Below are 13,476 nucleotides of genomic sequence, written 5' to 3' on the forward strand. Positions count from 1 at the left end.
TCTGTAACCCATTTCAGAAGGTGAAACCGAGGAAGACAAACAAAATGAACTAACAGAAAATGAAGAAAACGAACAAATTGATGATGATGATGATGATGATGATGATGATGATGATGATGACTTTTAACAAACTACGCACTATTTTGACAAACTCTTTTTTTGTATTTCCTTTTGATATGAACCTCTTATTTTTAGCAAGTTGGTGATTTTATTTTATTTTGAATAAAATCTTGCTATGCAATCTCATTGTGAGAATCTCATTCATGATTTTAATGGGATAAGTAGTTTTACCATTTATGTTCTCATTCGTGCTTCAATGTAGGTGGGTTGATTATTTCACTTGAAATGTGATGGATCATTATCAAGATTCTGGGACAACATTGGGTTTGAATTTTCATTTAATTTAATCTTACTTGATATCATTCACCTATATATATGTACATTTATATTTTTGTTTATACTTATCTCTTTGTACGGGGTCTGTCTAGACGTCGATCTGGTGGTCGTTCGAAATTGGGCCATGGTGGCCGTTCCACATCAAGCCGGGGTTGCTCCACCCTGAATATTCGTCAAAGATCCAGTGACAACTTTGCATCAATACCAAATACTATGACGGATTTGGGAATGCCTCCTTATATACATCCAAGCATTTAACCAACAACAACAATGACTCCCTCATCACCAATAACGCAATCTTTGCTAGCTATACCAGTAGCGTAGCGCCACAGCCTTCTCCAATTCCACATGGAGAGACTTCTGCCCATGCATCTGAGGACTACTCCCCGGGAATGGAAGTGTCATCCAATGAGTCTGAGAGCACTGGACCCCCTGGTTGATCACCCCGGACAGTTTAATTGTGTGAATTGTATTTCATATTATAACAATTTTATAATTTTGTATATAATTTATCTAATAAAGGATTTCTAAGTTTTAAATAAATTTGTTTTATATCACTCTTTTATTTAGAGATTATGAAGTTAAGAGAGCAATACATGAATTGGTGAAAGGTCACTATAAAGAGGCATGGACTATATGGGGAAAAGTGCCCAAAGATGTGAGGCAAAGGATATTCACTGCTTTTAGGGTAAGTATCATTTAATTAATTAAATGCTCCAATATCTTTTAAGTATACATATTAATTATAATAAAACATTACCTTAGTTAATATTTTTCTTAAAGGGCATTTATACATGGGAGCCACAGCATGAGTTGTCAGTGTTACGACATTTCAGCCATGAAGCTAGTGAATGGCTGAAAAAAATTTATATCTTGCGCATAAGTTGTATAAGGCTCCATTTCAATGGATGGCTCTTGTAGTTTGGGAGGGTTTGCAAAGGCATTGGGAGTCAGCGGAGTTTAAGAGAATAAGCGAAAAAAACAAACAAACACTACAGCATATTAGGTTTTCCCCGGCGTTTTTATTGGCTTTTGGTGGCGTTTATAAACGCTGGTAAATCACACCATGGCGATTTCAGCAAACGCCGAGAAAACTAATGTCGCAGAAGTTACGGCGTTTTGTCTATAAAATGCCGGCACTTGGTGGCGTTTTAGGTTAACAAACGCCGCTATAATTGGCGGCGTTTCATAGTAAAGAGCCGGCAATAGTGAAGTGAATTCTCAGAGAAAGGTTGGGATTTACCGGCGTTTATAATATAAACGCCACCAATATTCCGGTGTTTGTTAATTTAAAATGCCACTAAACTTTGCCGCGTTGCACAATAAGGCGCCGGCAAGGATGACGCCGATTATCTGAGAATGGCATGAATTTGCCGGCGTTTATCGATAAAAAAACGCCACCAATATTACCGGCATTTTCTATCATTAAACTCCGGTAAAAACAAATCTTCATTCTTTTGTTTATCCTGGCGCTTTTAGTAAACGCCGAAAATTATATAAATCATGTAATATTTTTTTATATATTTTTGCATTTAATGGCTGTAACAAACTTGAATATTACCTAAAACCCAAATCAAACTTCTCTATATATTAATAACAAAAATATAAAAGCAATAAATAATGTACATTCTTGTGTTTGAATGCCACAGATATATAAATCAAAACTTAGAGAGATCTTGAATAATCTCATTCACAAACACAAGTATTTAACAAAATATGATAGGTAAAATTGTGACAAAATCTCATAGAGACATCAAGACCATCAAAGTTCACATAAACAAGTGGGGAAAAATCAAACATTCATCGGTCTTCATCATCGAACCTCCTAAGAGAGGGCATCAATGTTCTGGAGAAGGCTGATTCTGCAAGAATAATTTAGAATATTAGATGGTATTCACAAACACATGTACAACATTATGTATTTAACGTACAATTACCTGAACATGCACACTAGACCCGGTTGTGTTGGCCTTAGGGTTCTGAGATCCAATGCATTGATTCTGCAATGATTACAATTACATGTTTAAAATATAGAAATGAAAATAATAATATAGTACTAGAAATTTATAGAGAGTATCACCCAATCACACACACACAAACACAAAAATGAAATAATAATTTCTGTTTATGGAAGTATCCAATTACTAGTTTATAAGTTTGAAATACCTGCGATTGAGAAGATGATCCAACTATGGTAGGCGGGGGGATAGTTGCTCCTGGGAATTGTTGTTGCAAGAAAGTATATAGAGCATTGTAATTAGCACATTCTCGCCCAAGCTCATCTTCCATCTTTTGGAACTTTTCATCCATCTGTTGGCGAAAATCTATGCATTCAAATGAATGACCACCACAGGTTGCAAGACGACGACTACTTAAATGGCCGTAATATGTTGTAGGTGTAGGACCCAATCCAAGCCCTCTTACTCGGCCATGTCGCTCTTTTAAAATCACCTGAGTCAAAATTTCTGTTTCAACCATTCCCTCATCTCCATCTATTGATTCATATACAGCTAGTTTTTCATTCGCCTTTTCCTACATTTATGTAAAAAGCTGTTAGCAAATGTTATTTTTGAAGAAATCAATAGAAGAAAGAATAATGATCAAAGACTTAGTACCATAATATCTTCTGTCTCTTTATTCAAATATGATCCATCTTTTTTAGTATGGGTCGCTTTGAAAAACTCAAAACGTCATATTTTCTTTCCATTTCTAAGCTCCTAAATCAAGAATGAACAGATTAGTAATGTTTAATAGCAAAGCATACTCTTTGGAAAAAAAATCGTACATAACCAAATATTGAAGACTTGAAAGAATTAACAATTTGTTACCATTTTTTTTTCTTTTATCACAAAACTTTTTGAACTAGAAGTGTGTGTATACTTTAGTTGCTTTCTCGAGGAAACCCCAACTTGTTCTGATTCCTGCATAAAAACATGAACATTAAATTACATATGTAAGCTACCATGATTATTACTTTTAAAATAAACAATATATTATTCCTACCTCCCGTTTCCTCGAATACCAGAGGTCAACTAACTCTTCCCATTGCCATGTAATGGTCCCTTCTGGATGCTTTTCATTATTTGCTTGCAGCCCATCCTCTCTTTTGAAATATTTTTTCTTCAAATCATGTTTGTAGTCCCTCCATTTCTTTCCCAAAGACTTAAGCACATAGTCTTTTGGGATTTCAAGAACAAAGCGCATCTATTTGACAACCAAAAATAATTTTAACCATGACCATAATAAGACTGTTTTGTAAATAAATAGCACCTTATGCATAACACAAATTTAACCATAAAAGAATACCTCAATGAAGTTTAAAAGTTCATCCTTCAATGTTTTTGGCACTTTATGCTAACTCTCATATTGAAGACCAATCTTCTGGCTAGAGCGAGCGATCATACCTAAGAATGAAGAGAACAATTGTGCCTCGGGCCCAATTGGTTGTCCATGCCGATTTGCACTGACCAATACTTTATCTTCTGGAGGCAGTACCCACAACTCCTTCAAAGCTGTTCGCCCTCTTCCTTTATGGCGTCCCACATTGTCAACTAAAACAATTCATGTGCCCATTCATCAAGACAAAATGGTTTAATCCATTAGTCAAAAAGTTGTTTTTTTTTTCAAATCAATTGCACAAAATACCTGTGTTTACATTAACCGAACCACTGGTATTTTCAAGTATGTTAACATGGTCTTGGTTTTCATCATCTCCATTGTGGTTTGAATTAGTATCTGATGAATTAGTTGAGGTGCGAGGTTGAGCATCATGCATTTGAGCAGATGATATCCCACCTTCATTAGATGTACCCGCATTTTGACTGGATTTTGTTTCAGATCGGATCACTTTCATAGCCTTCAATTTTAATCTTGGCATCTTGATGTTGTCTACATGACATCATAATTATAGGTATACATCAAACAAGAATAAATAATATATATATATATATGTATGTATGTATGTATGTATGTATGTATATTAACTTGCTTGAGAAAGAATGGCACAAAAGAATGGCACAAAAGAATATCTGTCTACAAAAATCTGTATATATTATAGGCATACTCTGGGATTTGTTCCTTATGCCTGTCTTTTTTGTCCTATTTTGTAAGTCAGCTAATAGAAAGAATGGCACAAAAGAATATCTGTCTATAAAAATTTGTAGCCAATGTGTTAAGCTCTTTTAATTTGATCAAATATCTGTCTATAAAAATCTGTGCCCAATGTGTTAAGCTCTTTTAATTTGATCAAAATAATTAAATATCATGTTCCAAACAAGATTAGCATTGTCCCAATAAATTGGATACCAGAAAGACTGAGCTGCATGGCTTCTATTTGCAACCTGAATTACAAGATTTTTGTTGGTCTTCATGAGCAAGTAACAAAGATTCTTAATAATTATTGTTGTTTTCTTAGACTTAAGGTTCAGTATCATAGAGCTATTCAGAAAAATTTTGAAAATTCAATTCTTGGTTATAGGGATTGGACATAGCTCATATGAATTTATGATGAGCTTATGAAGAAGAAAAAAAGACAATTTGATTTTGACTATATATATAGGTACACATATGCAATTCTATGTGTGTATGCAAATTTTTGCTTATTGTACTAATAAATATGCACTCAAATTCATAATCGACAAAGTCAAACATGAGTGTTTCAAAATGAAAACATGAGCACATGAAAAATTTAGGCTAAAAAGCAGAAATCTCACCAGAAATTACTTAATTGAACATGAAACCACCAATGAACTTTGAATCACACAACAATGACATCACAAAAAAATTGTCTATTTAAATGTCTGTACATGCTCAAGCTCATGTTCATGTTAGCACCATCTAATAAAAGAACTGCATTATTAACCCTCAAAACATGTCAGGCTTTATATGTTCAAATAGAGATGGTATTCACTATTCTTATTTATTTGATAGCGCACTCTCCTCAACCCCAGATCTCTCTCTTTCCATCCTCAGATGAAATGTTGAGAGCATGAGAATTGGCTCCGACTTAAGTGTTTATGTTTTACGTACTTTCAATGGTTTGCTCATTTGTCCGGTTCTGTTGAAACATACTGATTACTGGTACACATTTGAGTTCATCTACATATTCAATCCTGTGACGGTACAGTACAAACAAATTTCTCAAATAAGACAGAGATGGTATCCTTTAGATATCATTCTCACTCCTGATCACAAACTCATCATGTTTTCAGTTGATAGGTTCAGTTTTTACACCCATTACCATCAAATCAGAATGTACATTAGTGATACTCAATCATGGGAGATCATGTATACATTTCCACTAATTAATGACGTCCATTACCCGCGTGGCATAAAAGGCTTATTTTTTGGACGGAGAGGTTCACTGGGTACTTCAAGTTAATGATAAATGGTCAATATATTCTGTGAACGTAGAAAGTTTCCTAGTGGAAACACTAAAATTGAAAGATGATTATGGTGATTTCTACGGCAAAAGCTTATATTTTGGAGAGCCTCGAGGGTGTTTGCACTTGGTTATGGAACAAAAATTATATGAATTTTGTCTTTAAAATAATCAAGATTGAAGAAGATGGCATGTCAGGAGTTAATATCTCGCAGCACACCATTGATCTCCAATTTATGAGAGATATAATTCCTCCTCCGCAAAGATCATGGAAACAAATGATTATTATTCAAGTAAACCAGAAGGCAGAGGAATCAACAGAAGGCCCACAGACTAGAAGATTTGGTCGTTCCCAGATATTTATAAAATTTATTGAGCACAATCTAATAATTCACACACACACATATATATATATATATATTAATGAAGGAAACATCAAACGAATTCAATCTTATTAAGTTGTTGTTGCCATCTCCCTTTAACTGACAACAACAAGACAGTAAGTGACAATCACTCTCAGTTAGTCAGATTCCACAAACAGTGCTTTGCATAAATAAGCCAACATAAGAATTGAAGTTTGATTTCCTCTTTTTTTTCCTAAGCATAATTTATTAAGGGTTTTTTTTCTTATTCTAAGACCTTCACTTACACCTACAGAAGAGAACATTACAGACCTGCACCAGTTAGGCTAGTAAATCCTATGCTCTGTTATCACTCACAAATGCCTCATGGAAAAAAGGGAATACTTAAAAGGAATAATAGGCACAAAAGGCAGACTATTTCTTTTGATTATTTCAATGGTCCTCTTGACCCCATAGTCTTTGTCAGATGTTAATAAGTTAATTTAGTTTAGAACCAAAAAAATCAAATTAGAAGACATAATCCATCAAAGTTATGCACTTGAAAGACCTCAAAAATCAGCTTATCCTTCATTTACAAATCTCATGACAAATGGTCACCATTTAGAAAACTAATATGATTAAGACAGCGTAATCAAACTCCATTAGAAATCCTTATCTAGGAATGAGTGAACCAATGTGAATCAAAGGAGTAATGGAAGTCGAATGCATGACTTAGGACCACCATAATACCTCAAGTCAGTTCAAGGACTTACTGAGAAATTAAAAAGAAAGCCCTACACAATCAACAATACTAGTAGAGGCTTGCTGGTTGAGCTCAGCTATGAATATGGGAAAAAGAAAATTATTGGATATGTTACCAACTCATTTGCTTGGATCGATTTTTCTCAAATGATTTTACTCTTTTCAGCTCATGCAAAAATGGTGTTGAGTGGTTCTGTAGCTCATTTTGCTGACCACATCAGACCCAACATCACCGAAATTCTTTTGTGTATTATATGTGATGTTCTTTGGGTCAAAGTGTGATGACCATTATGAGCACTTTTTATGGCAGTCAGGATGGCATTTTGACTACTCAATACCTTTTGTCCAGCCTTAATACCTATCATTTTCTTCAATATTTTTATTCTTGGGTACTCACAGTTTCCACATTATATATTGTTGAAGGGCCTTTAATGATTTATACACATGAACATAGTATATAACATTTCTTTTTGTCAAATAAAATTCTCCACAGTAAAAGATAACTGAGAAACTTTTACCGGTAATCTAACTCTTTGATGACAGTTTCTCTTCGGCCTTGTGAATCTTTAGAACTTTCTTTACAATCTTTTGCTCTTCAACCAGAAAGGTTCGAGTAATCCTGTGAAAACAAGACCGAGCATGAATAACAATATAGCAAGGTAACTAACAGGACAGTTAACATGCTATATATATACATACATACATTATATATATGCATACATACATTATATATTACATGTAAAACACTACTTAATTCCTTACAAGAAGAAGAATGGTGAAAAAAAGGTCTAGTTTTGGTGCCAATTAATCCAGCAGCAGGGCACCTAAAAGCAATGGTAGAGTGAGTTATCAATGGTTCTTGAATTACTAGGAATGAAGCCTATACCTCCTTCTTCATATCCAAACCTCTAGCACCAAGATAAGCAGTAGTTCATTCACATGGCTCGTTTTCCATAGTAGCTGCAAGTTTTTGAAAAATAAAAAGTATCAATAAATACAATACAAAAACCTTAAATAATGGAGTCAGTATATTATATGATGCAATTTAAATCATTTGAAATTCAAATTCAAGAAAGACCTAAACAATGGAATCTTTTCTTAGTTGTTTATACCTATTCATATTCCACAGGCCAATAATCAATTTGATTCAAAAAATAAAGATCATTCTCATAATCTCCTAAGACCTTTCATTCACTAAACATATTCTACAGGCCAATAATCAATTTCATACAAGACTGCCTCAAAGTAGAACATTTAAATCTCCATTTGTCTTTAAGTCTTCCACCAAAACTTTCAATCTAAACAATACAACCCAAAAAACTCACTTTGCTCGATCTTTGAATATTAAACTTCCTAAAAACATCAAACTTCAATCAAAAAGGAAAGATAAGAATCAATATAACAAGCACAAATGAAGAGAAGAACTCAGTTAAATTATAAAGATGACATGGAATGGCAAATATGAAGTACTTTACTGATCATTAAGTTGCATATACATCCTCATTGACATCTTCACGAACCCATTGCTCATCATCATTAGAAGATAAAATCCTTTCACTACTAGTAGGAAAACAATCAGTTCGAGGACCACTTTTTATCGATTCATCACCCATGTCATACACTTCCCTAGCTTGATTGCGTATCACAACATACCATTTAGGTTCGGTGAGATTTTTACTATAGAATACTTGCTTCACTTGTGATGAAAATACATAAGGCTCATCAATGACATGAGCACCTGTGTGGATTAATTTAGAAAAATTCACCATGGTAAATCCATATTTATCTTTCTTGATACCACGACTATTAGTAACATCAGCCTAATCACATCGAAACAACACAACCTTGAATTTTTGAAAGTAATCTAGCTCAATGATGTCATTCAAAATCCCGTAATAGTCAACATTTCCTTGGACGGGGTTAGCATCACTTGCGCTAGCATAACTCATTGTTGAAGAATTAACAAGGCATCCGGAATTTTGAGTTCTCCTTAATCATTCACGAGATTTGGTATGGAAGCGAAATCCATTGATGATGTATCCTTTATATCGCTTAATAATTCGGTTTGGTCCTTGTGCAAGAAACCTAACTTCTTCAGTCACATCTCTTCCACGAGAGACCTACGAAATTGCATCAATATATGTATCGAATTAAAATTTGACGAATTTATAGAGAATTATGCTTCTAATTTTCATCACTTAAAATTTCCTCCAACCATCCATGAAAGGTCTTAGTGAATTGCAAATCAACATCATGAGCATTTGAACGGTGACCACGCATTTGCTGTCTCAGGATATTCTTATACTCACTACAATTAATTGCAATACAAATTTTTAACTTATGCCATACAAAGTAAAAGACATGATAATGCTTCACTTACGATTGCAGTGTAAAGGTAACGTCATGGTGTAATAAGACATATCGATGTGCTTGTGCCAATGATTTAGCATCTAATTCTGCAATTTCAAATTTGCCTATTGGTTGTCCATGACTATGAAATAAATAAGCTCCCCCGAGTGCCTCATCATGAACTTCTCCCAAATTCCTTGATGGTTTGTCAAATATTGTTTCAACATCCTCCAGATATCGGGAACAAAAAGTCACACATTCCTCTGCCAAATAACCTTCGACAATAGAACCTTCAGGATATCTCTTGTTCCGCACATAGTTCTTTAACTTCAACAAGAACCTAAAACATGTATGTCATGTCAACTAAAAAAATAAATTTAATTCTTACTATTGATAACTAAGTCTATAGTAGGAAAATGTTACCGTTCAATTGGATACATCCATCGGTAATGGACAGGTCCACCAAGTTTGGCTTGCAATGGAAGGTGAATAAGCAAATGGACCATTATAGTGAAGAAAGATGGTGGAAAAATCTTCTCTAATTGACATAAAACCATCGCTGCTCGATATTGAAGTTTGTCAAGCTCTTCAACCTTGAGAACCTTACCACAAAGAATTTTGAAAATATTGCAAAGCTCGGAAATGGAACACATCACTTGTTTTGATGATGATAAGCGTAAAGCAATTGGAAGCAAATCATGGAGCAATATATGATGATCATGTGATTTTAGAGAATGCAGCTTCCGTTCTTTTTGGTTCACGCATCTTGATATATTTGAGGAATAACCATCCGGAACTTTAATGTCCTTCAAGACTTGGCAAAACACATCCTTCTCCCCTTTTGTCATTGAATAAACAGCAGGAGGCAACCTTGTTCTTCCATTAGGAAGATATTCAGGATGAAGAACATGACGAATTCCCATATCTACCAAATCAAGTCTGGCTTTCAAATTATCCTTCGATTTGCCATCAACATTAAGCATGGTTCCAATAATATTTTTCGCAAACATTCTTCTCGATGTGCATCACATCTAGATTATGCCACAGAAGGAGATGCTCCCAATATGGTAAATCAAAAAATATACTTTTCTTTTTCCACAAATCTGCTTCTTGTGATTCGTCTTCTTCCTTGTCCATGACACTATCTTCTTAAAAATTGGATTCTTGCCTCTGTCTTTTTTTTGAGTTGCTAGAAGTCTTTGATTTTCTTAGCCTTTGTTTCATTCGTTTCCCATAGCTATATTGCACATCATTTAACATCAACAAGATGTCTGACCCACTTGTAGATAGCGGAGCCTCACGTAGCTCTAATGTACCATCGAATAAATGTTTTTGGAGCCTATATGGATGATCTTTTGCTAACCACCGCCGATGTCCCATATAACAAAACTTTTATCCATTGGATAACCATCTTGATGATGTTTCTGCAGCACAACAAGGGCAAGCGTAATTCCCCTTTGTGCTCCAACTAGATAAAATTACATAAGCAGGAAAATCATTTATTGTCCACATTAGAGCAGCTCGCAAATTGAAATTCTGTTTCCTTGATGCATCATATGTCTGAACACCAACCCATAGTTACTTCAGCTCCTTGATTAGAGGTTGCAAGTAGATGTCAATGTCATTTCCTGGACCATTAACTCCAGGGATAATCATGGATAAGAGGAAAGAAGATTGCTTCATCTCTTTCCACGGTGACAAATTGTAAAGGATCAACACCACCGGCCATGTACTATAAGAAGTACTCAGTAGCTTGAATGGGTTAAAACCATCAAAGGAAAGTCCGAGCCTAATATTTCGAGGATCAAAAGCAAAGTCTGGATATCTCGTGTCAAACATTTTCCATGCTTCAGCGTCAGCAGGATGCCTCAAACACCCATTTTTTGTACGACCATCAACATGCCAAGTCATATCTCCAGAAGTCCTTGACGACATGAATATTCTCTGTAATCTTGGGATGATAGGAAAATAACGCAAAACCTTCACTGGTCTTTTGTGGACCAATTCATCATTATCATTGGAAATGTGGTTAGATTCAGTGGACAACCAACGAGAAGTGCCGCAAATAAGACAAGCTTGCTGATTTTCTTTATCACTCCAATAGAGCATACAATCATTAGGGCAAGCATGAACTTTTTCATAACCAAGTCCTAAGTCTTTGATAACCTTCTTAGATTCATGACTATTTGTAGGAATGGCAACGGCTGGGAAAAATTCTTTCAAAAACTCAATTAGGTAATCGAGTGTTTTTCCGGTCATCCCACACATGCATTTTAGGTGGAAAAGGTGAATGTAAAAATACATCCTTGAATACTTCGATCTATCATAAAGTTTCTCATTCATATCTTCAAGTAACTTGTAGAACTTTGCCGCTTCCGTAGGAAGTTCTTCCTCGCCTGCCCCGTCGTGGCCTTCATCATTGACAACATCTCCAATATTAGGTTCGATGCCCCCATGAACATCATGACGGATGTTAAAAGCATCACGTAACAATTCTCCCATTGCATCATGGCTACTCTGAAAGGTTGAAGTAGGATGAGTGGAGCTCGAAGGTATTGTAATTATGTCATCCAAATTAGATGTTGAAGAAGGAGCACGCTCCCCATGGAAAAACCAACAAGTGTAACCCCGTAGAATTCCATCACACATTAAATGTTCTTCCACTACTTCTCGTGTGTGCCAATGAACATTCGCACACTTAACACAAGGACAAACAATCATGTTGTCTTCACTTGACTTATCAAACGGGAAATCAAGAAATGACTCCACTCCTTCTACATACTCATTAGACAATCTTGGCTTATGCATCCAACTCTTATCCATCACTGTTTACCATCAATGAAGTTAATACAATGCTTACAATTGTAATGTGCAAACCATTTCAATTGGTCGCAAGTTCATTACAAAATTAAAGTTAGACTTAATAAATCAAATATTTTTGAACCTTTATATGTACTTCAATTCGAAACCATTACGATGTTTTCAATAATGGATAGGAAACAATAGAAATGATAGAACATCGCAGATAAATTTGTTCAAACAATCAAGAGATTACTTAAATCTACTCACTTAAATAAATATACATAGTCTAAACTATATAATCTTATATCTAATGAAAGTCTATTCGCACATCTATAAATAAGAGGACACAAAATAAAAAGATAAATATGAGAGAGGTTGATGGATCATCAAGAACAAGGCAAGGGGACATGAAATTTTGAAGTTGTTGAGACAACATCTGGACTACTTATAATAATATGAGAGATATGAAACTTATATTAACTTTGATAGTGAATTATATTCGCAGGGGGATTTATTCAACGCTAAGCTCAAATATTCTTACAATGCCAATATTTATATAGGATATGGATGAAACAGAGAAAAGAATAAAGTGAAATTGGAATAGAGTTAGTTATCTTCGTTGATTATATTGGTTTGAATTAGATTTATTTTAAACATACCTTTGTTTGATTGCTTGATAATAAATTAATTGAGAGAACTTATTGCATTGCAGAAAGGCTTGATTAAAAATCATCATAAAATTATAGCCATTCAAAAAGTACTCTCATTAAACTTTTAAGTTATTCAAAACTAACACCGTAACATTGTATATTGTTAAAGTTAGTCCTGATGGTTCACCGTCTATACATTAAAATTATTATTTTTGTTCAGAAGGAATGGTGTTGAAATGTAGGTTGATGTGAGAAAAACAGATCAGCACTCTAGCTGATATCATGCACAAAAAAAAAAACCTAACACGTCACCATTCTAAATAAATGAATAAATATATTCATATTTTATTTTTACCTCATTCAAAATAAATATATATCTCCTAGAAATAATTTCCTACTATTCTCCAAGCACACTTTTAGGAAAATTATGAACACAATATGATTTTAATTCAAATACTTATTTTTATAAAATAAGCAATTTCCAATTTTTTAGAACTTAGAAGCCCTGTGTTTCTCATTAAAAAAAAATTTAAAAAGAAGAAACCGTAAAAGCTCTTTAAAAAAACATAGATTAAGCTTCACACGAGCTAAACGTTTCCACAACATGTGCTCAATCGAGATTATTGTTATATTCCACAAAGAAAACCAAAAAAATATCCAAACAGTCTTTGCAAAAACAATGTAATTATTTTTGTCCATGAAAAACTTCACCCAAACAATCGGGGATTATAAAAAGGCGGGTTCATGACTTAATCAAATTAGGTCATGGAAGCTAACAAAGGATGTGTGCATCATC

General features: G+C 34.3%; 1 protein-coding gene and 1 long non-coding RNA gene across 2 annotated transcripts; both read right to left on the reverse strand.

Annotated features, from left to right (window-relative positions):
• Positions 1-2,029: 2,029 nt before the first annotated feature.
• LOC120260816 lies at positions 2,030-7,843 on the reverse strand. The gene is made up of 11 exons (XR_005536501.1): positions 7,786-7,843; positions 7,642-7,703; positions 7,398-7,498; positions 4,042-4,284; positions 3,703-3,947; positions 3,400-3,600; positions 3,225-3,317; positions 3,012-3,113; positions 2,563-2,928; positions 2,334-2,396; positions 2,030-2,258 (listed from the first exon to the last, which is right to left on the reverse strand). It is a non-coding gene; the product is annotated as an uncharacterized LOC120260816 (long non-coding RNA).
• A 2,963-nt stretch (positions 7,844-10,806) lies between these two features.
• LOC120259901 lies at positions 10,807-12,051 on the reverse strand. Its single transcript, XM_039267361.1, has one exon. It carries the CDS (start codon positions 12,049-12,051, stop codon positions 10,807-10,809), a length of 1,245 nt encoding a protein of 414 aa, XP_039123295.1.
• Positions 12,052-13,476: the final 1,425 nt, after the last annotated feature.

The sequence above is a fragment of the Dioscorea cayenensis genome, chromosome 5, assembly GCF_009730915.1.
Source record: "Dioscorea cayenensis subsp. rotundata cultivar TDr96_F1 chromosome 5, TDr96_F1_v2_PseudoChromosome.rev07_lg8_w22 25.fasta, whole genome shotgun sequence".
Lineage (NCBI taxonomy): Eukaryota > Viridiplantae > Streptophyta > Magnoliopsida > Dioscoreales > Dioscoreaceae > Dioscorea > Dioscorea cayenensis.

What these genes read in the sequence shown, in the direction of transcription:
- LOC120259901 (XM_039267361.1), bottom strand. Translation starts at nt 12,051, where the DNA reads ATGGATAAGAGTTGGATGCATAAGCCAAGATTGTCTAATGAGTATGTA.